We start from the raw sequence: 26834 nt of genomic DNA, 5'->3' as shown, positions 1-26834 counted from the left end.
CCCCGTGCTCGTTCACGTCAACAGCGTGTGCCTCGACAGGCCCCTGCAGCTCCCCAGCAAAAGCAAGGGACGGGCTTTTGACTGGCTCCAGGCGAGCATAGCCGCAATAAAAGTGTGCGTGCCGGATGATCTACCGGTCGGGGGAGGTTAAAATTTTTTCACCAAAGGTGGCCTCTTGTAACCTCCGATCGGTGGGTTCTTCAAATAGTCCGGCGGGGGTACTCCCTCAATTTGATCTCCAAACCTCCAAATTGCCCACTGGGAGCTCAGTGTTTCAGCTTCCAGCACAGGCAGGTACTTGCAGAGGAACTCTCCGCTCTTCTCAGCGCCAATGCAGTCGAGCCCATGCCACCGGGGCAAGAAGGGCTGGGATTCTATTTCAGGTACTTCCTTGTGCAAAAGAAAACAGGGGGAATGTGTCCCATCCTAGACCTAAGAGCCCTGAACAGATAATCTGATTCGATAAAAGTTCAGGATGCTTTCCCCGGGCACCCTTCTTCCCATGATTCAGAAAAATGACTGGCTATGCTCTCTGGACTTAAAGGATGCTTATACACACAACCCGATTCTGCCAGCTCACAGGCAGTATTTTCGATTCCGTTTGGGAACTCAGCACTCAGTATTGTGTGCTGCCCTTTGGGCTCGCCTCTGTGCCTACTACTACTTAACATTTCTAGAGCGCTACTCGGGTTACGCAGCGCTGTACAGTTTAACAAAGGACAGTCCCTGCTCAAAGGAGCTTACAATTTAAAGGACGAAATGTCAAGTTGGGGCAGCCTAGATTTCCTGAATAGAGGTATAGTGGTTAGGTGCCGAAGGCGACATTGAAGAGGTGGGCTTTGAGCAAGGATTTGAAGATGGGCAGGGAGGGGGCCTGGCGTATAGGCTCAGGGGGTTTATTCCTAGCATGGGGTGAGGCGAGGCAGAAAGGGTGGAGCCTGGAATTGGCGGTGGTGGAGAAGGGTACTGAAAGGAGGGATTTATCTTGAGAGCGGAGGTTACGGGGAGCGGAGGTTACGAGGAGATGAGGGTAGAGAGGTAGGGAGGGGCTGCTGATTGAGTGCATTTGTAGGTTAGTAGGAGAAGCTTGAACTGTATGCGGTACCTGATCGGAAGCCAGTGAAGTGACTTGAGTAGAGGCGGAAAATAAGACGTGCAGCAGAGTTCTGAACGGACTGAAGGGGGGATAGATGGCTAAGTGGGAGGCCAGTGAGGAGTAGGTTGCAGTAGTCAAGGCGAGAGGTAATGAGAGAGTGGATGAGAGTTCGGGTGGTGTGCTCAGAGAGGAAAGGGCGAATTTTGCTAATGTTATAGAGGAAGAAGCGACAGGTCTTGGCTATCTGCTGGATATGCGCAGAGAAGGAGAGGGAGGAGTTGAAGATGACTCCGAGGTTGCGGGCAGATGAGACGAGGACGATGAGGGTTTTCTCAACTGAGATAGAGAGTGGAGGGAGAGGAGAAGTGAGTTTGGGTGGGAAGACAATAAGTTCAGTTTCAGGTGGCAGTTGGACATCCAGGCAGCAATGTCGGATAAGCAGGCCGATACTTTGGCCTGGGTTTCAGCAGTGATGTCTGGTGTGGAGAGGTAAAGCTGGGTGTTGTCAGCATAAAGATGATATTGGAAACCATGAGATGAGATCAGGGAGCCCAGGGAAGAGGTGTAGATTGAAAAGAGAAAGGGTCCAAGGACAGATCCCTGAGGAACTCCAACAGAGAGTGGGATAGGGGTGGAGGAAGAACCATGAGAATGTACTCGGAAGGTATGGTGGGAGAGATAAGAGGAGAACCAGGAGAGGACAGAGCCCTGGAACCCAAATGAGGACAGTGTGGCAAGAAGTAAATTGTGATTGACAGTGTCAAAGGCGGCGGATAGGTTGAGGAGAATCAGGATGGAGTAGTGACCTTTGGATTTGGCAAGGAACAGGTCGTTGCAGACTTTAGATAGTGCCGTTTCTGTCGAGTGTAGGGGGCGAAAGCCGGATTGAAGCGGATCGAGGATGGCATGAGAGGAGATAAAATCAAGGCAGCGGCTGTGAACGGCGCGTTCAAGTATCTAGGAGAGGAGGGGTAGGAGGGAAATGGGGCGGTAGTTGGAGGGACAGGAAGGGTCAAGTGATGGTTTTTTGAGGAGTGGTGTGACTACAGGATGCTTGAAGGTGTCAGGGACAGTTGCAGTGGAGAGAGAGAGGTTGAGGATATGAGATGGGGGGTGTGACAGTAGGAGAGATGGTGTTAAGTAAGTTGGTGGGGATGGGGTCAGAGGAACAGGTGGTGCATTTCGAGGAGGAAAGAAGATAGGCGGTTCCCTCTTCGGTGATATCAGGAAAAGAGGAGAAGGAGGCCTGGGTTGGTTGGTTGAGGGAATGGGTTATAGGGAGAGGAGGAGGAGATGGTTTGGTGGTGAATTCGAGGTTGATCTTCTGCACCTTGTCACGGAAGTAATCAGCTAGTGATTGAGGAGAGAGTGAGGGGGTGGGTGGGAGTGGAGGGCACTTTGAGGAGGGAGTTAAGGGTGGCGAAGAGACGACTAGGGTTAGAGCTGAGGGAATTAGTCAATTGAGTATAATAGTCTTGTTTGGCGAGGAATAGGGAGGACTGGAAGGAGGATAGCATGAATTTGTAATGAATGAAATCAGTATGGGTGCGAGATTTCCTCCAGAGGCGTTCAGCCAATCGGGCGCAGGAGCGAAGGTATCGGGTGCAAGGGGTCAGCCAGGGCTGGGGATTAGTACACCATGAGGGACGGGAGATGGATGGTGCAAGGGTGTCCATAGCAGAGGAGACAGTGGCATTGTAAGTGGAGACAGCCTTGTCGACAGACTTGGAGGACATGATGGAAGGGAGATTGGAGATACTAGAGGATAAGGTGGGAGGGTCGACAGCCTGGAGATTCTTGAAAGTGGTGGTTAGTGTTGGGCGGGACTGAGGGGTAGGGTGATGAAGTGTGAAGGTGATGGTCAGAGAGAGGAAGAGCTGAGGCGCAGAAATTTGAGGGTGGGCAGGTAGAGGAGAGGACGAGGTCGACATTGGCCAGATTGGTGAGTAGGGGTGGTGGAGCTCAGTTGGAGGTTTAAGGAGGACGTTAGAGTGAGGAACTGAGAAACGTATGAGTCGGATGGGTTATCAGTGTGTATGTTAAAGTCTCCAAGAATGAGGGATGGGGATGAGGGCTCAAGAAAAACAGAGAGCCAGGCATCGAAGTCTGTAAGGAAGGATGAGAGGGACTTATCAGGGGGGCGGTAGATGACTGCAACTCTGAGTGGCAGCGGGTAGAATAGACGGATGGAGTGAACTTCAAAGGATGAGAAGCAGTGAGACTGCGGTAGGAGGAGAGGTTGAAAACTGCAGGAGGGCGAAAGTAGTAACCCGACGCCTCCACCGCGGCCAACTGGGCGGGGAGAATGGGAGAAAAGATTACCTCCATGGCATAGGGCCGCGATTGAGGCAGAGTTGTCAGGGGTATCCAGGTTTCAGTTAGGGCGAGCAGTTGAAGGGAACGGGAGATGAAGAGATCATGGGTGAAGGAGAGTTTGTTGCAGACCGAACAGGCATTCCACAGGGCACACGAGAAGGGAAGGGAGGAGGGGGGAGGAGGGGAATAGAGATGAGATTGGAGACAACGCGGAAACGTTTGCAAGGATGAGACGAGGACAGGTGTGGGGGACCTGTGTTGGGATTGATGTCTCCCACAGATAGCAGGAGAAGGAGCAAGAGAGTGCGTAGGAGGGTGGGGGAGGTAGGGCGACGAAGTCGGGATGCGCTTAGGAGGAATGGGGAAGGGTTCATGGCAGGGAGGAGGTGTTGAAGGTTGAGAGCTAGGAAGGAAGAGGAGGACTAGAGATGGTGAGGTGGTGGGGGACAGGGGTGGGTAGGGTATTGCAGTAGTGAGCAGGACGGGAGAGGACATGGACGGGCAGTGAGTTCGTGCGGTATACAGCGGTGGGGGGAGGGGGGAAAGATTAGGAAGGGACAGGGCAAGGAAGAAAATGTGTATGGGGGGCATAAGTAGTGACTGAGGTGTTTACGGTTGCTTATGTAGTAACTGAGGTGTTAAGCAACAGGTAGATGGGCTGGGAGACAGGCAGGTTGAAGGGTGAGCAGCCAGTCAGGAGAGTGATGGGCTGGCAAAGCGGCAGGTGGGGAGGCAGGTAGGTAGTTGTGCAGGCTAGGAGGTAGGTAGTTGTGCAGGCTAGGAGGCAGGTAGGTTGTTGATGGTCAGACAAGCAGGCAAGTTGAAGGGCTGACAGGCAGGCAGGTTGGTTGATTGGCTAGCAGGGAGGCAGGCAGGCAGGAACAGGTGAGTGCAGCGGAGAGCTCATCAGCAGGACTGGAACAAGCTGGAATAATTTGGAGGTTGGTTGATTGGCTAGCAGGCAGGCAGTAACAGGTGAGTGCGATGGAGAGCAGCAGGATTGGAACAAGCTGGAATAATTTGGAGCAGAAGAGAGCAGAGCAAGCTGGAGCAGACAGGACAGGGACGAGCTGATCAGGCGGACTGGAACAAGCAGGGAGAAGCTGGATCAGGTGGACTGGAACATGCTGGAGCAGATGGACTGGAACAAGCTGGAGCAGATGGACTGGAACAAGCAGAGAGAAGCTGGATCAGGTGGACTGGAACAAACTGGAGCAGATGGACTGGAACAAGCAGGGAGCTGGATCAGGTGGCCTGAAACAGGCAGGGAGAAGCTGGATCAGGTGGACTAGGACAGGCAGGGAAAAGCTGGATCAGGCGGACAGGAACGAGCTGGGGCCAATGGACTGGAACAAGTAGGGAGAAGCTGGATCAGGCGGACTGGAACACGCTGGAACAATCTGGATCAGGTGGCCTGGACCACGCTGGAACAATCGGGATCAGGTGGACTGGAACGCGCTGGAACAAGCTGGATCAGGCGGACTGGAATACGCTGGGACAAGCTGGATCAGGCGGACTGTAATACGCTGGGGCAGATGGACTGGGATAAGGTGGAGCAGAGAAGAGCTGAGCAGCAGGACCGGATAAGCTGGTGGGCTACACCGGAGGGCACCTGGTAGGAGTGGGAAGGAGAGGTTCGAGTCCTCTGTGGAAGCTGTTACAGGTTCTATCTTGCAGCGTCAGCTCAGGGCAGCAGTGCCTCGGTCCATAGTGTCTGCTCTGCAACTTTCCTTCTCTATCAAGCGCTGCCCCCGGGCCTCTTCTAAGTCCAGTCTTACTGCCGCGTGTAGCACTAGTTGCCGTGGTTTGATTGCTGAGTCATTGTATGTCCGATCCCTCGCTGGGGCAGCGGCGCTCTCACTTTGCGTCTCTGCCCGTACTCCGCTCCGATCTACTCGATGGCGGCTGTCTCCTTCAAGTTCGACACGAGAGCTGCTCGATTTCGGCCCAGGGTCATCACCTACCACGTTCAGGTCAGGTCGGTGTGCTGGTGTCTCGAGCCCCTTCCGGGCTGACTTCGGATGGGGTGGCGTGGCGGCCTTGGTCGGTGAGCTGGCAGTTTGGGCCTCTTCCAGGCTGACCTCAGCTCGGGTGGCGTGGCGGCCTCAGACTATTTGCTGGCCACTTGGGACCCTTCGGGGTGGATTCCGCTTGGGTGGCTACCCACTAATCCTTCGGGGCACTGGGTGAGTGCTCCGGTTGGGGCGTCCGCGGTCTTTATGCCGGTTTTAGTCGGCAGGTATGTGGGTCGGCTCGCAGTGTGCCACGTGCGTTTCTCCAGATTCCCAACGTGAGGGGATCCTCCACTCTGGCTCGCTCCCGGGCTGTTCCCGCTGGGGAGCACGCCGGCGGCGTGAGAGTCCTCAGGAGCGGAAAATCAGGGTTGGGGACAGTTTGCACTTCCAGCATGGGAGGATCTCGTGCCTCGGGTTCTCCCGGAGTTTAACTGCGACAGTGAGGCAGTGGGGAGTGCTGGAAGATCGATCCTTGGACCGATTTCCAGCGGAGCTCCTCACAGTGTGTCCTCTCAGTCGGCCATCTCACTAGCAAAGGGAGATGGCCGCCCCGGGTGTTCACCAAATGCCTTGCGGTCGTTGCAGCGTCGCTACGCAGGCCTTACCTAGACGATTGGCTGGTGAAGAACACCTCGGAGGCAGGAGCTCTACAGTCCATGCAGATGACCATTCAACTCCTGGATGAATAGTCAACTCCTGGAGCTACTGGGGTTTGTCATAAATTTCCCAAAGTCCCACCTTCTTCCAGGTCAGAGACTAGAGTTCATAGGAGCTCTGCTGGATTCGCAGACGGCTCATGCCTACCTCCCAGAAGCGAGGGCAGACAATCTTCTGTCACTGGCTTCCTTGGCCAGAGCGTCTCAGCAGATGACAGCTCGGCAGATGTTGAGACTCCTGGGCCATATGGCCTCCACAGTTCGTGTGACTCCCATGGCCCATCTTTACATGAGATCAGCTCAATGGACCCTAGCTTCCCAGTGGTATCAAGCTGCTGGGGATCTAGAGGATGCAGTCCAGTTGTCCACTGCTTTTCACAGTTCCCTGATATGGTGGACAATTTGCTCCAATTTGACCTGGGGTGGGGAGCTCATGTAGATGGGCTCCACACTCAGGGAGCTTGGTCCCTTCAGGAATCAGGTCTTCAGATCAATCTTCTGGAGTTGCGAGAGATCTGGAACGCTCTAGAGGCTTTCAGAGATTGGCTGTCCAATCAAATTATCCAAATTCAGACAGACCACCAGGTTGCCATGTACTGTGTCAACAAGCGGAAGGGGGGGGCACCGGATCTCGCCCCCTGTGTTGGGAAGCCGTCCAGATGTGGCTTTGGGCCCGCCGTCACGGCATGTTTCTCCAGGCCACGTATCTGGCAGGCGTAAACAATAGTCTGGCCGACAGTTTGAGCAGGATAATGCAACCTCCCGAGTGGTCTCTCAACAGGGCAGTTGTCCGCAAGATCTTCCGAGCATGGGGCACCCCCTCGGTGGATCTTTTTACCACTCAGATCAATCACAAGGTCCCTCAGTTCTGTTCCAGACTTCAGGCCCACGACAGGCTAGCCTCAGATGCCTTTCTCCTACATTGGAGGACAGGCCTTCTGTATGCGTATTCTCCCATACCTCTAGTAGGGAAGACTTTGCTGAAACTCAGGGAAGACCACGGAACCATGATTCTGATTGCTCCCTTCTGGCCACGTCTGATCTGGTTCTTCTGGAGTTATCCTCTGAAGAACCGTGGAGATTGGAGTGTTTTCCAACCCTCATCACTCAGAACGAGGGGGCGCTTGTGCATCCCAACCTCTGGCTCTCACGGCCTGGATGTTGAGAGCGTAGATTTTGCCTCCTTGGGTCTTTCTGAGGGTGTCTCCCGAGTCATGCTTGCTTCCAGGAAAGATTCCACGAAGAGGTGTTACTCTTTCAAATGGAGGAGGTTTGCTGTCTGGTGTGACAGCAAGGCCCTAGATCCTCGCTCTTGTCCTACACAGACCCTGCTTTAATACCTTCTGCACTTGTCAGAGTCTGGTCTTAAGACCAACTCCATAAGTGTTCATCTTAGTGCTATTAGTGCTTTTCATTATCGTGTGGAGGGTAAGCCTATCTCTGGACAACCTTTAGTTGTTTGATTCATGAGAGGTTTGCTTTTGTCAAAGCTCCCTGCCAAATTTCCGACAGTGTCATGGGATCTGAAAGTTGTTCTCACCCAGCTACTACTACTACTACTACTACTACTACTACTACTTGACAGCTGATGAAAGCTCCTTTTGAGCCACTGAATTCCTGCCATCTGAAGTATTTGACCTGGAAGGTCATTTTCTTGGTGGCTGTTACTTCAGCTCATAGAGTCAGTGAGCTGCAGGCCCTGGTAGCTCATGCTCCGTATACAAAATTTCATCATAACAGAGTAGTCCTCCGCACTCACTCTAAGTTCTTGCCGAAGGTGGTGTCGGAGTTCCATCTGAACCAGTCAATTGTCTTGCCAACATTCTTTTCCCGTCCTCATACCCGCCCTGCTGAACGCAAGTTGCACACATTGGACTGCAAGAGAGCATTGGCCTTCTACTTGGAGCGGACACAGCCCCACAGACAGTCCGCCCAATTGTTTGTTTCTTTCGACCCCAATAGGAAAGGGGTCGCTGTCGGGAAACGCACCATCTCCAATTGGCTAGCAGATTGCATTTCCTTCACTTACGCCCAGGCTGGGCTGGCTCTTGAGGGTCATGTCACGGCTCATAGTGTTAGAGCCATGGCAGCGTCGGTGGCCCACTTGAAGTCAGCCACTATTGAAGAGATTTGCAAAGCTGCGACGTGGTCATCAGTCCACACATTCACATCTCATTACTGCCTACAGCAGGATACCCGACGCGACAGTTGGTTCGGGCAGTCGGTGCTGCAGAATCTGTTTGGGGTTTGAATCCAACTCCACCCTCCAGGACCCGAATTTATTCTGGTCAGGCTGCACTCTCAGTTAGTTGTTCTTCGTAGGTCAATTTCTGATATGCCCTCGCCGTTGTGAGGTTAAATTGACCTGGGTTCTTGTTTTGAGTGAGCCTGAGAGCTAGGGATACCCCAGTCGTGAGAACAAGCAGCCTGCTTGTCCTCGGAGAAAGCGAATGATGCATACCTGTAGCAGGTGTTCTCCGAGGACAGCAGGCTGATTGTTCTCACCTACCCTCCTTCCTCCCCTTTGGAGTTGCGTTTTTCCTCATTCCTTTGCTTGTCATTCAACTGAGCGGGAACAGTCGCGCACGGGCGGGAAGACAGCCGCACATGCGCGGTGGGCGTGCCCTGCGTGCGGGTCCGCCTGCGAAGTTTTTGTTCCGGTTGGAGGGGGCTGCCGTGGACGTCAACCCAGTTGTGACAACAATCAGCCTGCTGTCCTCGGAGAACACCTGCTACAGGTATGTATCATTTGCTTTTTGTACACTACTGTAACTGGACTGATGCCATCTTGAAAGCAATGGCGTATCAGTTGTTCTACCACTGACAAAACAAATTGTAGACTAAAGGTAGCTAATGCTAAGTGACACTATTACAGCAGCATAAAAGGTTAGACATCCTAGATAACAAAAAGATATTCACCTTAGTAGGAAGATTAACAACCATCCCACCTGTCAACAACCTACAGGAAGCCACTCCATCGGCTCAAAATCTAGTAGATTACTTTTCTAATAAAATCACACAAATCCGATCTGACATTTCCAAAGCAGGATCTTCTCTGGATAGAACCTAAAACAGGCATATGCAACACCCAGGTCGCCAAGACAGACCAAAACTGGTCCTCTTTTCCACTGTTGCCACAGAACACAGTAAAATCACTCCTTCTGAAATGCTGAAACTCCCACTGCGTTCTTGGCTATGGCTCCCAATCCCTTCTCCCAGGAATCCCAACAGAAGTAATTCCCTGACTGACGGCAAGCCTTAATGATCTTTTAGAGACAGGCTCCCTCCCTCTGGACATGGGCAAAATTATTCATTGCTGAAGGGAACGGGTCTAGACATAACCTTGGCTGCAAACTACTGTCCGGTGACCAGCACAGTTCTGTTCATGAAGATGTTGGAAACCTATGTCAGCAGGAAATTTTCCACATACTTGAACGATTCTCCATTTTATACTGCTCACAGTTCGGTTTCGGAAATGTTCATAGTACTGAAACCTTACTTCTCACTTTAACCACATACATCAAGCATCACCTCTGCAAGGGTAATCAGGTGATTCTACTCCAGTTCGACATTTCAGCAGCCTTTGATGCAGTTGATCATGCACTTTTGCTCAAGCAACGCGATCAAATTGGCATCTTTGGTATGGTCTTCAAATAGTTCAGCGAATTCCTGTCAAACTGAAGCTATTTGGTCAAACACGATCAACAACTCTCCCATTACTGGATCCTGGGTTGTAAAGTCTTACAAGGTTCTCTGCTGTCTCCGATTCTATTTAATTTCTTCATGCCCTTTTTAGGTTCGATTTACCTAGGGCTGGGTGAACTGCTACTGTCTTATGCTGATGACATTCTGCTTTTCTTACCACTACTCTCCAGTCACGATCTTACACAGACAGTAACAGCTGGGATGGATACAATCCAGACCTGGGCCCTCGCAAAGAAACTAAAAACTCAATGTGCTAAAAACTAAGATTATCTGGTTCCACAACCTGGGGTAAATGTCCCATCCTTAATAACGCTGTACAATGAGAGATCATTTGTAGTGGAATCAGAAGCCAGAGTGCTTGGAGTATTACTGGATTCCTCCATATCACTTTCCTTCCTCATCAGTCATCTATGGAAGAAAACACTCTTCAACTTGAGACAGCTACGATTAATTTGGCCACTGTTTGACCAGCAAGCATTCACTCTGCTGGTCCAAATGCTGATCTTGCCACATCTTGATTACTGCAACATTCTATTCCTCAGCATCAAGTTTGAACATCTAAAGAAACTGCAAATAATACAGAATATTGCAGCGAGCATGATATTCAAACTAAATAGATAAAACAGTGCATCATTATACTTGCATTATACTTAAATTGCACTGGCTCTCTGTGGCTTCAAGAATCAAGTATAAAACTGTGTGTATAGTGTTTCATATTCTTCATGGCACTTCATCCAGTGTGCTGATTAACATATCAGCACTATGCTCGGTCAGATTCAAGAGACTCAAAGATCAACTGTTCCTGTCTTCTTTGTCGTACAAGGGAATCGGACTTCTGAAGATTTTCAACTCACTCTTCCCAGTTTTAGGGACTTCTCTCTGGAACACTCTCCCCATTGACATTAGGATGGACAGCAATTACCTCAGCTTTAGGAAGAAGTTAAAAACATTTTTGTTCCCAAAGCCTGTCATGTAATTAATCATCTCCACATGATTACCCCTAGATACGCTTAGGCTACCATTACACTCCTTATACATTGCACTGCTCACAGTCCTGTTCTCTGCATTGTTATAGTCAAGTAATTTAATTATTGTAAACCGCACTGAACCCTGGTAAGTGGATTTTAGTGGTATATAAGGCCTAATTTGAATTGATCTAGGATTTGAAAGATGATAAGGAATCAACCAACATGCTTAGGTATCTACATTCAGAAACAATAGGGGTCTCCAAGTCATCAGCTTTAAACCATGGCAGGAACTTCACAGAAATGAGATTGAAGGGGGGCAGACTCAAAAAAAATGTCAGGAAGTATTTTTTCACGGAGAGAGTGGTGGATGCTTGGAATGCCCTCCCGCGGGAGGTGGTGGCAGTGGCGTAGCCTTGTCCTACAAGTGATTTGGTTTCTCCCTCTCTCGCCTGCATGCCATATGGTCTTTCAAACATCCCCTCTCCCCCATATACCTTTTAAATAGCAAATTTTCACCAGCAGCAAACAGTTGTTGGGAGTTTTTGGGTGGTGGGGCTTGGGGTCCCTGCCAGCCACATTATAGGTGTGCTGCTACTTGGTGGGCCTGAACCTAAAGTGGGTGGGCCTGGGCCCACCCCAGCCCACCTATAATGTGGCTGGCAGGGACCCCAAGCCCCACCACCCAAAAACTCCCAACAACTGTTTGCTGCTGGTGAAAATTTGCTATTTAAAAGGTATATGGGGGAGAGGGGATGTTTGAAAGACCATATGGCATGCAGGCGAGAGAGGGAGAAACCAAATCACTTGTAGGACAAGGCAGAGTTCTGCCCACCCAAACTTGGGTGTCTGGCTACGCCCCTGGGTGGTGGAGAGGCAAACGGTAACGGAATTCAAACATGCGTGGGATAAACATAAAGGAATCCTGTTCAGAAGAAATGGATCCTCAGGAGCTTAGCCGAGATTGGGTGGCAGAGCTGGTGGTGGGAGGCACGGCTGGTGGTTGGGAGGCAGGGATAGTGCTGGCCAGACTTATACGGTCTGTGCCAGAGCCGGTGGTGGGAGGCGGGGATAGTGCTGGCCAGACATATACGGTCTGTGCCGGAGCCGGTGGTGGGAGGCGGGGCTGGTGGTTGGGAGGCGTGGATAGTGCTGGGCAGACTTGTACGGTCTGTGCCCTGAAAATGACAGTTACAAATCAAGGTATACACAAAAACTAGCACATATGAGTTTGTCTTGTTGGGCAGACTGGATGGACCGTGCAGGTCTTTTTCTGCTGTCATCTACTATGTTATTATGTTACTATGTTAACATTTACTAACCTACTTTAATCTAGCCCTTAGATTGTGAGCCCTCCAGAACAGGGAAAATGCCTTCTGTACCTGATTGTATTTTACCTTGAGGTGCTACTGAAAAGATACATATTGATAATAAAATTGAACTTCATTTTGGGAAGATGAGTAATCCAGTGTAAATGCTGACATTAGGATTGAAGCAACAAGGAGTTGGGTGAGAACATCTGGAAGACTCCCCAAGTTAGTAGAGACAGGTTAAATTGATCCTGTTTTTACCCCAGAGCATGCATGGACTTGTTGTTCTGGTTTCCTTAAGAATGCAATTTCTTAGCTTTCATTCTTGCAGGTTGCATATATTGAAGCTGTGTACATTCAGGTACAATAGGTATTTTTCTGACCCTGGAATGCTTACAGTCTGAGTTTGTTCCTGAGGCAACGGAAGGTTAAGTGATTTGCCCAAGATCACAGGGAGCTGTAGTGCCATTTGAATCAGGCTTCCCTGGTTCTTAGCCCGCTACGCTAAGCATTAGGCTGCTACATACTAAAGGGAACAAGAAAAAGTAAAAGAACATTATATGCAGTTAAAAAAAAGAAGTGTAAAGCAGATATATTCTGACAGGTTCCTTTGTGTAGGCCAGGCTGCAGCATTGCTTAAAAACTGTTTCTTTCATCTGATCACTGTTTACTGACATCATTGACCAAAGTACACTGTTAACTGAGTTTGTGCACTGCAGCATCAACGGAACAGAGGAAAAGTAAGCAGTGTTATTTTTCTTCTTTCTTTTTTTTTGGGTGGGTGGGTGTCTATTTAGCAGTGGCCACCAAATATTTTTGACTCTGGTTGATGAAGGTTCTCTAGATAGATTGGCCAGCACTATGTGGGGACTCAGGGTCATTTCTTGAGAGTTTTACTGAAGCTGGGGAGAAGGACAAACCGTGTACTAAATGCTGAGTGAATAGGGTTTACAGGTAACTAGATTAGTACAGACATTTTCCTGGAAAAATAGTGGTCTAATATTCAGCCCCTAATGGTGAAAGATCACGATATTTTACAGAAGATTTTTCTTGTGTTTTTCAAACTCATATGCCAGGGAAAATACTGGTGCAACATTTACAGAAGGTTTTCTTGTGTTTTCAAACTCTTACGCTACAGCCATTAATAATTTCTGTAGCATTACCAGACACACACATGACTGTACATTTCTCTCTCTCGCTCTCTATATATATATAGTTGATTAAGTTGATTAAATCAATATGTACCTTCCATGAAAAGCATGTACTAGGATATCTTCTAGAGCTTAGACCAAATGCATTGCTGAATCTTGTGTTTGTTTATTTAATTTATATCCTGCCTATTACCTAAGCTGGCGTTGCTTTTGCTTTTGTAATTACTTTCCAAAGGTGGGGTGAGAGTAGCCCTGGAGGAGCATATAAGAGGAAACCAACAAGGAGAACAAAAAGTATAAAGGATCCAGGGGAAGTGGGAGAGACAGTTGCCTCAGGTGAGCAGCAGAAGCTTAGAAATCACTCGTGCAGTAAGAATAAGTAAAACACTTTTATTGGTGATTAACCAAAAATTAATATTTAGATTTCACTCATGTCTTTTTTTAGTAGTAGTTCAAGACAAGTTACATTCAGGTACAGTAGATATTTGCCTTTGTCTATATTTGTACCTGAGGCAATGGAGGGTTAAGTGACTACTACTACTAATCATTTCTGTAACGCTACTAGATGTATGCAGCACTATCACATTTTATGCAGGTACTATGAGAGTCCTCTAGGGACAGAGAATCTAAGTTTTTGTACTTGGGGCAATGGAGGGTTAAGTGACTTGCCTAAGGTCACAAGGAGCTGCAGTGGGAATCATGTCTAGGTCACTAGGATCAAAGCTTGTTGCACTAAATATTAGGTTGCTCCTCATGTAGAATACAAAGCAGGGTATGGCAAAAAAGAAACAAACAGGTCTCTCAAAATAAATCACCGTAGTCAGTCCTTAATTCAGGTGCTTAGACTCTAGAGCAGGCTCCTGTTACTCCATTTTTCAAACTCTTCTTCCTCAGAGTTCCAGTACTCAAGTTAAATAGTCTTGTGTCAACTATCAACTTTGAGGAAAGAAATCTTAAAAACTTCTTGCATACGTTTATGGGATTTGCTCTCCTCTTCCCCATTAGAGCAAATTCCCCCTCCCCCAAATATTCTTCTAGCAAAAACTAAAAGTCGGGTATTCCATTGGGTGTTTGGGAATGCCCCAAGGTGACCAATCCATTGGTAGAGATGGGATGCCCCTTTCCAGTCCCTCACCTACCTTTTTGATTAAAAAAATTTTTTTTAGGGAACTCCTGAGCCCTGATGCTCTCTGCTCCTGGATCTTCTTTTTAGCTGCCTTTTCAGTCTAGATCCCCTTGTCTCTCCCATCTCATTAGGAAACTTCTTTTTCGTTAAGCCTAACTGGTTAGAGGTTAAAGTTCTTCCTGTTGGTTGATCTAGCAGGGGCCATTGAGGGTTTGCTCCCTAGCTGCCTCCTGAACCTCTGGGGTTTCTGCAGCTCCTCTTCTTTCAAATGGAGTCCTGTAAAGGAACTCCCTCTGGCTCTAGAGAGGTACTTTTTATATGTCCCTTCAAAGGTAGTAGTGGAGACACTTGTCCCCCTTAATGGGCAGGCTGTCCCCAGCCTCTATTACCTCATCACTTCTAGGGTTAGTTCAGGAATAGGGACTCCAGAATCTTCCTTATTCGGAATGTAAAAAGACGATAGTGGTGTTCTGCTGTACTTTTACATTAATCTAGGTTGACTCTGCTTCCTACCTGTGAGAGTGGTTATCATTTGAAATCCATAGAAGTGAATGAGTTGGGAAACATAATGAATGAGAGTGATAACATAATAAAGGGAAGCAAATTCATATTTTAAAGGTGACTTTTTTGTGGAGGTAGATATTTTCTCCAAACTAGTTTTGCATGTACCATGACGATAATGAACCTCAATCTTAAGCCAGGGTCTGAGAAGTATGATCTCAATCTCTCAAATTACTGCTAGTTCTTGCCTTAATTTTGCATCATTCCAAAGAGACATAAAGATCCTCTTGTACTAAGAGATGCAAGAAAATGTAGCAGAAAGATAAGAGATCCCTAATTATTTTGGGTGCTAATGAGTTTGATGAAAAAACATTTCTATGTGTACCTGTATTACATTACCACCTGTGAACTCCAGTAGGAAGGTCTCTTTAGCACAATGCACGTATTAAGCTGAGCAGTAGCAGTGCTTTCTTTGTATGAGGGTGTTGGCGTTTCAATGAGGATGAATTGAGAAGACAGGTCTGTGTGTCTCTTTGTGAGCCTAAAAGGAAAATTCCTGCAAGATTGCACTTGGATTATGTAATAATGTTAATAGTTACGTAATAACAGTTAGGATATTACTTTTAAATAATAAACATCCTGGGGTTAAAATGAACAGATTGATTTTACCTGGGACAACTCGTGCAGGATCACTCACACAGAGGGGTGACATCACAAAGCCATCCCTTCTGCTAATCAGATGGGAACTTTCATTTACAACAATGAGGAAGGGGGTAGTGGAGGCTGGGTCAAGTCAAGAAGGTTAAAGGTGAAGGACTATCCTCTAGTTTACTAAGGTGGTGGACACATCCTAGAGCAATTCTGCAAAAGAAAATTTGAGTTTGCATTTTTTAAACGTGACTGTCTGCAATACCAGCTCAAGCAATTACCAGGCAGATAATATTCCAGGACCTTTTATTTTATTAGGATATATTTATTGATTTAATTCGATTAATTTATTCATCTATTAAAGATTTATTTATTGCCTCTTTGAAGAAATTCACCTAAGGTGATACACAGCAAGTATAAGCTGGACGTAGGTAACAGACAATTACAGTATGCTACTTACAATGTCAACATAGTACACATTAAAGCAGAGCTTCCCAAACTGTGGGTAGTGAAACCCATGCTCTGAGGTCGCGACCTAGGCAGGTCCTTCATAACACAACATTGCTCTGTATGGATGGAGGGGTCATGTGTTTCCTGTGGCTGCTCAAATAGGATTGCAACCACAGAAAGATTGATAAGCACTTCATTAAAACATCTTAATAGACTGCATAGGGCCAACTTATAGACAGAAGATGAATAACAGGAGTTGGATGGAAAATAAGGGTGACCTAAGGAAAAATTGCCATGTATTCAGAAAGACACAGAGTGGATAAGCAAGTCATGCTACAGTATGTGCAGCTGGTGTTAGCCCTTGTGTATGTGCGTGTGTGACTAGCTAGTTAGTTGCTTCTATTAAAGGCTTGGAAGAAGAGACATGCTTTTGCCTGCTTCTTGTATGAAGTGAAGTCTGTCTGAGACTGTGTTCCAGAGCATGGGGGCTACTCTGGAGATTTGGATTGACGTGGTGATTGGCTGATATATCATTTAATAACCTTGGAAACTGTTAGTATAGTTCGCCTGTTTATTTGGGTGTGAGGAATGAGGCAAAGGGTAAGGAAGATCACCTCATTGCCACACCAAAGCTGTCTCCAGCACCCCCAGACCACCCTTGGGAACTATAGGACTGGTGAATGCCAGATCAGCTGCAAAGAAATCTTTGGCGATCCATGATGTCATGCATGAACAGCATCTTGACATCCTAGGAATAAGTGAAACCTGGCTAGATGAAAGTGAGGGTTTACCACTGGCTGAACTATGCCCAACAGATTTCAACATCCAACATCAACCAAGACCAGGAAGATGGGGTGAAGGGGTAGCAGTCTTGATTCGGGATACAATCAAACTGCGCAGAATCTCCATTCCCCAGCTGCATAAATCAGAATCTCTTTTTTTTCCCCTTTAAAATTTTTTTATTTATTTATAACCATTTAAATTTTTACAAGCGATAAAACAACTTGCCAGAAATACAGAGAAAGTAATACCAGAAATACAGAGAAAGTAATACATAGGAACTATTTCAGTCAGATAATTCTATTCTCTTCCTTAGACCACTAAATAGGGAGAGTGAAACAAAGACAAGGAGATCAATTAAACAGTAAACAGAAAAAAACGTGGTATTAACCTGATTATCCCCAGATATTAGTCGTCTAATTCATTATTCCACATTGATCATCTGGTTGGCTTCTTCAAGGCCAATACGGTGTATAGTCAGATCTTTTAATTGAAAACATACTTATTGTCCAATATTAGTTAGAAATAATAGATCTGATTACATTCTTTCTCTTTTAAAAACCAGAAGTTATTTAACATTACATATACTGAAGTCTCTAATTCAGATTCCGCTGGTTAAAGTAATCCCAGTTTTCACAGGCTTCACTCCTTTTAAAGTAACAATTGAGGAAATATTTCTGAGGAAAACTTTTGGAGTCATACCTGGAACTCTGGAAAAAACAATAATCTCAATATTAATCATTTATAATGAAGTTCATTTTATTATTCAAAGTTTCTGGTCTATTATCATTTTCAAGATCATAACCACTTCTTGCTCATGTAGAATCATTTGTTATATCAATTTCATTCTCAAAGGGTTCAATTAAATTGTCCATGGAACTCTCTATAAAATTATATCTGAAACAAGATTATTTACTGCCACCGTTAGGTCCCGAAGCACCTTCCAGATGATATTCAATGTAACCTCCACGGGAGCCAAAAACTCCAAGTTGATTTCTCTTAGGTGTTTAGGAGTGGTTCCGCCGATTCGGGTTCTGCTGTAAACGTCCTTCGGGTTCTGCTGTAAACGTCTCATCCCATGGCTTTTCCTACCCCCCCCTTCAATCTGTCCAAAATTCTGCCGCACGTCTTATCTACCGCGTGAACCGATACTCTCATATCACCCCTCTCCTCAAGTCACTTCACTGGCTTCCGATCCGCTACCGTATACAGTTCAAGCTTCTCCTTTTAACCTTCAAATGCACTCAATCTGCAGCCCCCCATTACCTCTCTACCCTTCTCTCCCCGTATGTTCCCACCCGTAACCTCCGCTCTCAGGACAAATCACTCCTATCTGTACCCTTCTCCACCACCTCTAACTCCAGACTCCGCCCCTTCTGCTTCGCATCACCATATGCTTGGAACAGCCTTCCCGAGCCCATACGTCATGCGCCCTCCCTGCCCATCTTCAAGTCCTTACTCAAAGCCCATCTGTTCTCCCTTGCTTTTGGCGCATAACCACCTTCCGCACTCATGATACCTACACTGACTACATAGTTTGTTCCCCACTCATGATACCTACACTGACTACATAGTTTGTTCCCCACTCATGATACCTACACTGACTACATAGTTTGTAACCTTTAGATTGTAAGCTCTTTTGAGCAGGGACGGTCCTTCTCCATGTTAAACTTGTACAGCGCTGCGTAACCCTGGCAGCGCTATAGAAATGCTAAGTAGTAGTAGTAGTAGTAGCATCTCTATGCTGATGACTCCCAAATCTACCTTTCCACCCCTGATATCTCACCTTGAATCCAAACCAAAGTTTCAGCGTGCTTGTCTGACATTGCTGTCTGGATGTCTCAACGCCACCTGAAATTAAATATGACCAAAACCGAGCTTCTCATTTCCCCCCCCCAAACCCACCTCCCCGCTCCCCCCGTTTTCTATTTCTGTTGATGGCTCTCTCATTCTCCCTGTCTCCTCTGCTCAAAACCTTGGGGTCATCTTTGACTCTTCTCTCTCCTTCTCTGCTCATATCCAGCAGATCGCCAAGACCTGTCGTTTTGTTCTTTACAACATACGTAAAATCCCCCCCTTTCTTTCCGAGCACTCTACCAAAACCCTCATCCACACCCTTGTTACCTCTCGTTTAGACTACTGCAATCTGCTTCTTGCTGGCCTCCCACTTAGTTACCTCTCCCCTCTCCAATCGGTTCAAAACTCTGCTGCCCGTCTCGTCTTCCGCCAGGGTCGCTTTACTCATACTACTCCTCTCCTTAAGTCGCTTCACTGGCTCCCTATCCGTTTTCGCATCCTGTTCAAACTTCTTCTACTAACCTATAAATGTACTCACTCTGCTGCTCCCCAGTATCTCTCCACACTCGTCCTTCCCTACACCCCTTCCCGTGCACTCCGCTCCATGGATAAATCCTTCTTATCTGTTCCCTTCTCCACTACTGCCAACTCCAGACTTCGCGCCTTCTGTCTCGCTGCACCCTACGCCTGGAATAAACTTCCTGAGCCCCTACGTCTTGCCCCATCCTTGGCCACCTTTAAATCTAGACTGAAAGCCCACCTCTTTAACATTGCTTTTGACTCGTAACCACTTGCCTCCACCTACCCTCCTCTCCTCCTTCCTGTACACATTAATTGATTTGATTTGCTTACTTTGTTTTTTGTCCATTAGATTGTAAGCTCTTTGAGCAGGGACTGTCTTTCTTCTATGTTTGTGCGGCGCTGCGTACGCCTTGTAGCGTTATAAAAATGCTAAATAGTAGTAGTAGCATATGCCTCTAACTCACTCCTCCACTCCTTTGGACATGGTGGTTGAATAATATTGAGCGATGGAGTTGTTTTCTCCAGGTCCAAGAGTGTTGACGCTCCTTCGCCGGTGCTAATCAAAGGATTCGACAACCCTTCCATCTGTGGGCAGTTCATCGCGCAGCGGTCCCGCACTTGCTGCTCAGGGGACAAAACGCTGGCCATCGGCGGCTGACTGCCGGTTGTCCCCTTCCTCTCAGTTAAGATAACTGCAATTGCAGAGAGGAAATTTATGTAAAGAAGATAAAACTTCAAAGGGCAGCTGGGCTGGACATACGAACTTCAGGTCGCCATCTTACCACTCTCCCAGTTTGGGACACTCTTTGTCTGGTTTCTCCTTAGAGGCCTGTCTGTTATTGGTAACCCTTCATCATAGCCCTCTGAGTCATTGAAATACGGAAGCCCCTCCATCACTACGAGGTGGTGTCCCTTCGGAGGGGATCAGAATCTCTTTTAATCCAACTTGAAGAGAAGAAACCAATCTGGCTCCTCATGATATACTGAGCACCTTGTAACAACACATTATCTGTGCACAATTTACTCCTGAATTACCCCTGAATTACCCTAGGCTGGTGATCATGGGAGATTTCAATCTACACATCGAAACGCCAGATACCATCACAGGTGCCTTTCTGGACACAATGGCAGCACTAGGATTCACACAGGTGATCAGTTCTTCTACCCATGAAAAGGGTCACATTCTAGACCTGGTATTCTACAAAGGGGTTGACATTCTAGAATTGTGGGATAACAGAAGTGGAATAACACTCTTATCATGGTCAGACCATTTTCTAATTAAATTTTCCCTAAGTGACCACCTGAAACAAATGGCATCTCCCAGAGTTTGGAAGGAGATAAGAGACAAAAAAAAAGCTGACCATTGCAAATTTCCTAGAGGCCTTGGACTATCCACATGTGGATGAAAAGACAACTACAGTGTCAGAACAGGTTGACATTTGGAATACACACTTAGCCAAGACTTTAGAGAAAATGGCTCTACTAAAAATGGTCTTATGTCCCACACACAAACGTTCACCTTGGTTTTCTCCAGAACTTCGGGTCCTTAAACGTGAAGGATGGAAACTGGAAAGGAGATGGCATAAATCCCGCCTGGAGGAAGATAGGCTAAACTGTAGGAAGCACATGACAAAGTACCGCCAAGTAACAGCAACCAAAAAACAATATTTCTCTCAATGCATTACACAGGCTGCCAATTCAGCCAAGCAGTTGTTCAGTGTAGTAAACAGCCTACTGCAACTCCCACAACAGATCCAGCCTGCCCAGTCTAAACAGAATTGCAGTGATTTTGCTGCACACTTGCCAACAAAATTAAAAGTATCTGCCAGGATTTACAGGCAATCCCACCGAGTCTCCAGTCTGTTAACCAGGGGTGCACAAACTTGCCCCCTTCTGACAGAGAGGGATGGGACACTTTTAACCCAGTGACAGAGGAGAGCCTTGACAAAATCCTAAGAGACCTTCGACCAACTACCTGATCCCTCGACCCTTACCCATCAAAGATAGTGCAGCAGGCAAGTATGGGCCTCATAGAAGGCGCCACAAAAATTGTGAACGCCTCTCATTCTAATGGGCAAGTACCAACAACAATAAAAAGGGCAGTGGTTCACCCTTTGCTAAAGAAAAACAACCTTGACCGGGACAAACTTGAAAGTTACCAGCCAGTATACAACATCCCATTTTTAGGGAAACTTATAGAACAAACAGTCTGTGTTCAACTTAATGACTAATAAATAAATAAATGACTGGCTAGAAGAGAGAAACTGGCTAGATCCATGTCAGTCTGGATTCAGACCTGGTTATGGAACAGAAATGGTCCTTGTATCCTTAGTAGATGATCTTCATGGAAACTGAGACAAGATATTCGCTTGTGTTAGTACTGCTAGATTTCTCAGCAGCTTTTGACACTGTGGATCATGATATCATGCTAAAATGACTGACAGAAACAGGTATCAATGGAACGGTACTTGCCTGGTTCAGATCCTACCTATCAGACAGACAACAATCCATAATGTTTGCAGCAACTCATCGCCACCAAGGGAACTGACCTGTGGGGTACCACAAGGATCGATACTGTCACCTATTCTGTTCAATATATACCTCAAGCCACTAGCTGAGCTGATTCGGTCAATGGACACTTAGTTCTACATCTACGCGAATGATGTGCAGCTACTCACACCCATTGAACCTGACTTACTTACAGCCTTGAATAAACTGATTACCTGTCTAACATCAGTTCAGTAATGGGCTAAACACAACAAACGTTGCCTGAACCCAAGTAAAACCGAGCTTCTCTGGGTCCCTAACATAAGTGATACATACCTGACATCAAAATCTTTTTGGGGAAGTACAGACTCCCTCTCAAATCACAAGTCAGGAACCTTGGAATACAATTAGATTCCCCAAATCCAAGCAACCTTCAAAAGCTGCTTCTACTATTTGTGACAGCTACGCTGCCTCTCTCCTTACATGGAGAAGGTCAATCTTATCCTTGTTGTTCATGTCATGATAACATCAAGACTGGATTACTGCAATGCACTATACAACGGTCTGACTACAAAGGGCCTGCACCAGCTCCAGTTGATTCAGAATGCTGCAGCAAGACTCGTAGAAGGTTGCAAGCGACGTGACCTCATCACACCATTTTTACAAAAACTTCATTGGCTACCAGTTCAGTACAGGGCTAAATTTAAAAGTCTATGTCTGATCTTCAAGGCCCTTAAAGGAAATGACATCCTGAAGAACAGGATGGCCCTCTACACACCGCCAAGGACACTAAGACCCTCTCAAGGACTATCACTAACCACACCCTCTCCAAAAGACATTACATGATGTGACACCCGCAAGCGACCCTTCTCCGGAGTAGCCCCCACACTCTGGAATGCAGTTCCTGAAAGGCTTCGCATAACACAAGACTAACTGTACTTCAGGAAGCAGGTGAAAGCTTGGCTCTTCAACCAGGCTTTTAATGGAAGAAGTACAGTGGGGGAAATAAGTATTTGATCCCTTGCTGATTTTGTAAGTTTGCCCACTGACAAAGACATGAGCAGCCCATAATTGAAGGGTAGGTTATTGGTAACAGTGAGAGATAGCACATCACAAATTAAATCCGGAAAATCACATTGTGGAAAGTATATGAATTTATTTGCATTCTGCAGAGGGAAATAAGTATTTGATCCCCCACCAACCAGTAAGAGATCTGGCCCCTACAGACCAGGTAGATGCTCCAAATCAACTCGTTACCTGCATGACAGACAGCTGTCGGCAATGGTCACCTGTATGAAAGACACCTGTCCACAGACTCAGTGAATCAGTCAGACTCTAACCTCTACAAAATGGCCAAGAGCAAGGAGCTGTCTAAGGATGTCAGGGACAAGATCATACACCTGCACAAGGCTGGAATGGGCTACAAAACCATCAGTAAGACGCTGGGCGAGAAGGAGACAACTGTTGGTGCCATAGTAAGAAAATGGAAGAAGTACAAAATGACTGTCAATCGACAAAGATCTGGGGCTCCACGCAAAATCTCACCTCGTGGGGTATCCTTGATCATGAGGAAGGTTAGAAATCAGCCTACAACTACAAGGGGGGAACTTGTCAATGATCTCAAGGCAGCTGGGACCACTGTCACCACGAAAACCATTGGTAACACATTACGACATAACGGATTGCAATCCTGCAGTGCCCGCAAGGTCCCCCTGCTCCGGAAGGCACATGTGACGGCCCGTCTGAAGTTTGCCAGTGAACACCTGGATGATGCCGAGAGTGATTGGGAGAAGGTGCTGTGGTCAGATGAGACAAAAATTGAGCTCTTTGGCATGAACTCAACTCGCCGTGTTTGGAGGAAGAGAAATGCTGCCTATGACCCAAAGAACACCGTCCCCACTGTCAAGCATGGAGGTGGAAATGTTATGTTTTGGGGGTGTTTCTCTGCTAAGGGCACAGGACTACTTCACCGCATCAATGGGAGAATGGATGGGGCCATGTACCGTACAATTCTGAGTGACAACCTCCTTCCCTCCGCCAGGGCCTTAAAAATGGGTCGTGGCTGGGTCTTCCAGCACGACAATGACCCAAAACATACAGCCAAGGCAACAAAGGAGTGGCTCAGGAAGAAGCACATTAGGGTCATGGAGTGGCCTAGCCAGTCACCAGACCTTAATCCCATTGAAAACTTATGGAGGGAGCTGAAGCTGCGAGTTGCCAAGCGACAGCCCAGAACTCTTAATGATTTAGAGATGATCTGCAAAGAGGAGTGGACCAAAATTCCTCCTGACATGTGTGCAAACCTCATCATCAACTACAGAAGACGTCTGACCGCTGTGCTTGCCAACAAGGGTTTTGCCACCAAGTATTAGGTCTTGTTTGCCAGAGGGATCAAATACTTATTTCCCTCTGCAGAATGCAAATAAATTCATATACTTTCCACAATGTGATTTTCCGGATTTAATTTGTGATGTGCTATCTCTCACTGTTACCAATAACCTACCCTTCAATTATGGGCTGCTCATGTCTTTGTCAGTGGGCAAACTTACAAAATCAGCAAGGGATCAAATACTTATTTCCCCCACTGTAACTAACTTATTGGTCTCACTGAGACACACAAGGAGTGACACAGGCTGCACATACTGCAGCAGGACATGTTTATCCACTCCTACCCTAGCTGATATAATATTTCACCATCTCTCTGACCTCATGTACAGCTTTCTTTAAATTAGTCACCTTATTTTCTAACTCCTATTACTCTCTTACCTATCTATACGTTAACTATCTCTCTGACCTCATGTCGTGTTACTCTCTACCTCTTCTTACTATGTATATGTTTCATCTTTGCTTATACACTTTACTGTCAATTAAAATGCTCTCTTAAGTATTGTGGACATTGTAAGTAGTATACTATTGGGCTCATTTTTGAAAGAGAAGGATGCACATCGTTTGACATAAATCGGAAGATGGACGTCCTTCTCTCAGAGATGGCCAAAGTTCAAGGGGACGTGTCGGAGGCGTAGGGAAGGCAGGACTAGGGCGTGCCTAACACTTGGACGTCCTTGACCCATAATGGAAAAAAAGAAGGACGTCCCTGATGAACGCTTGGACGTTTTCACTCGGACCTGTTTTTATTATGACTAAGGCACAAAAAGGTGCCTGAACTGACCAGATGACCATCGGAGAGAATAGGGAATGACCTCCTGTTACTCCCTCAGTGGTCACTAACCCCCTCCCATCCTCAAAAACCAGCTTTAAAAATATGTCATTCCAGCCTCTGTGCCAGCCTCAGATGTCATACTGAGGTCCGAGACAGCAGTATGCAGGTCCCTGTAGCAGTTTTAGTGGGTGAGTGCACTTCAGAAAGGTGGACCAAACACCATCCTACCCCCTATCTGTTACGTTTGTGGAGGAAACAGCGAGCCCTCCAAAACCCACCAGAAACCCACTGTACCCACATCTAGGTGCCTCCTTCACCCGTAAGGGCTATGGTAGTGGGTTTGGGGGGGCTCAGCACACAAGGTAAGGGAGCTATGTACCTGGGAGCAATTTATGAAGGCCACTGTAGTACCCCCTAGGGTGCCCGGTTGTTGTCCTGCCATGTCAGGGGGACCAGTGCGCTAGAAATGCTGGCTCCTCCCACGACCAAATGGCTTGCATTTGGTCATTTCTGACATGGACGCCTTTGGTTTCGAAAATCGCTGAAAATCAGAAACGTCCATGTCTAGGGACTTCCATCTCTAAGGACGACAAAATTTAAGGATTTGAACGTCCCTGACGGTATTTTCGAAATGAAAGATGAACGTCCATCTTGTTTCGAAAATATGGTTTCCCCGCCCCTGGATCGGGACATTTTGCAAGGACGTCCAAATCGAAATGTGGACGTCCCTTTCGAAAATGCGCCTCTTTGCTATACTTTGTATTGTTATTTGAATATTTTTGCGGCTGTAATTGCCTATTGCTCATATTTGATTTATTCTTAGTGTACATCACCTTGTGTGAATGCCTTCTAAAAGGCGATAAATAAATCCTAATAATAAAATAAATAAATAAATAAATATTAGCAGCAAGAATCAGGGAAACCAATTCAGCATTAGCACCCACAGTATTTGGTGGTGCCTTGCTTCCCTCCATCCCCCCCCCAGCCCCCATATCCACCTCAAACTATGCTTATTCTAGGAAACCAAAATCAAAATGGAGCTGTCATGTACAGCTCAGTCTCTCTTTTAGTCTACAGACAGTGATAGAGTTCTGTCACAGAAGACACTTGAAAGAGTAACCTTCCATTTGTTTAAGCAATGGTTAAGATGACAGGGTGATTTGGTGGTTGCTGTTCAACAGAGTTGGGCAGAATTGATCCTGGTTTTACCTTTGGGGCATATGTAGATATGTAATTCTTAGCAGTAGAAACTACAATTTGATAGATGTACTAGGGGGAAAGCCAGACTGTCCGTGATGAAACAGTACCGTGATGTGATTGTTCAACAATTGAATCAGGCAAATATTATCCAAAACGTTTGACAGGTGGAAGTCATAGTTCTTGTGGGCATAGGGATCTAGGAGAAACTAGACTGTGTGACTTGATACCTTGGTTATACTCTGCAGTAATTTTAAGACATCCTATTTTACTGTTAACCTCAGTTATTAATAGGTCTCATTGCATAAGATGGGACCTGTGCTACAATAGCACATGTTATTGCTAAAATTACACGTCTTTACGGTAGCCCAGTTTGATAACTATGTCTGTAGATGTCTTCTGCACATACTTGAGTGTATGACTGAAATATAGCCAGTACTCTGAGAATACACTCTGAAGTACATGCATTGATATATGCATGCTGTCCTTGATTAAAAATGTGTAGTATAGGCATTTGTTTGGTGATACAGTAGTGAGAGATGGGTAAATAGACTAAAAATGTTCTGCTTTGTTTTCTCACTAGGGATTTGGACTCTTGTACAGCTCAAACTCTTATTTCTTTGGTGGATCCTACTGTCTCCAACGGCTGGTAGATTATTAACTTTATCTCCTGAAATGGCAGAGAAGAACGGTGAGTACTGGTTGCTTGGTGTATATCCTAGTTAGAGGATCCCCCCACCCCAACCTGCCTCAGATCTCTATGCATATCAGCTGTGAATTAAATATTAACCATTGGACCAGAGCCTGATTCTAGTTGGGTATCAATATGGGAGGCATGCTGTTTGCATAAGAGTTGAGTGCAGCTGCCAACATCACAAGAAAAAAAAAAAAGTAAAGAACCACTTCCTTAGGGAATACAGTTGGGTGGCTGCAGGCCTGGATTTAGGCATAG

At 46.6% G+C, this 26834-nt stretch overlaps 1 protein-coding gene across 1 annotated transcript in view; it reads left to right on the top strand.

Annotated features, from left to right (window-relative positions):
• Positions 1-13469: 13469 nt before the first annotated feature.
• Positions 13470-26834, top strand: part of HPN (hepsin) — a 639182-nt gene continuing 625817 nt past the window's right edge. Inside the window, exons 1-2 of the mRNA XM_030213574.1 lie at positions 13470-13550; positions 26466-26573. Of these exons, the coding sequence (XP_030069434.1) occupies positions 26558-26573 (16 nt within the window). The 5' untranslated portion in view covers positions 13470-13550; positions 26466-26557. The remainder of the gene's footprint in view (positions 13551-26465; positions 26574-26834) is intronic.

The sequence above is a fragment of the Microcaecilia unicolor genome, chromosome 8 (assembly GCF_901765095.1).
Source record: "Microcaecilia unicolor chromosome 8, aMicUni1.1, whole genome shotgun sequence".
Classification (NCBI taxonomy): domain Eukaryota; kingdom Metazoa; phylum Chordata; class Amphibia; order Gymnophiona; family Siphonopidae; genus Microcaecilia; species Microcaecilia unicolor.
Note: the sequence above shows the minus strand (reverse complement) of the source record. Positions and strands in the feature narration are given on the sequence as shown.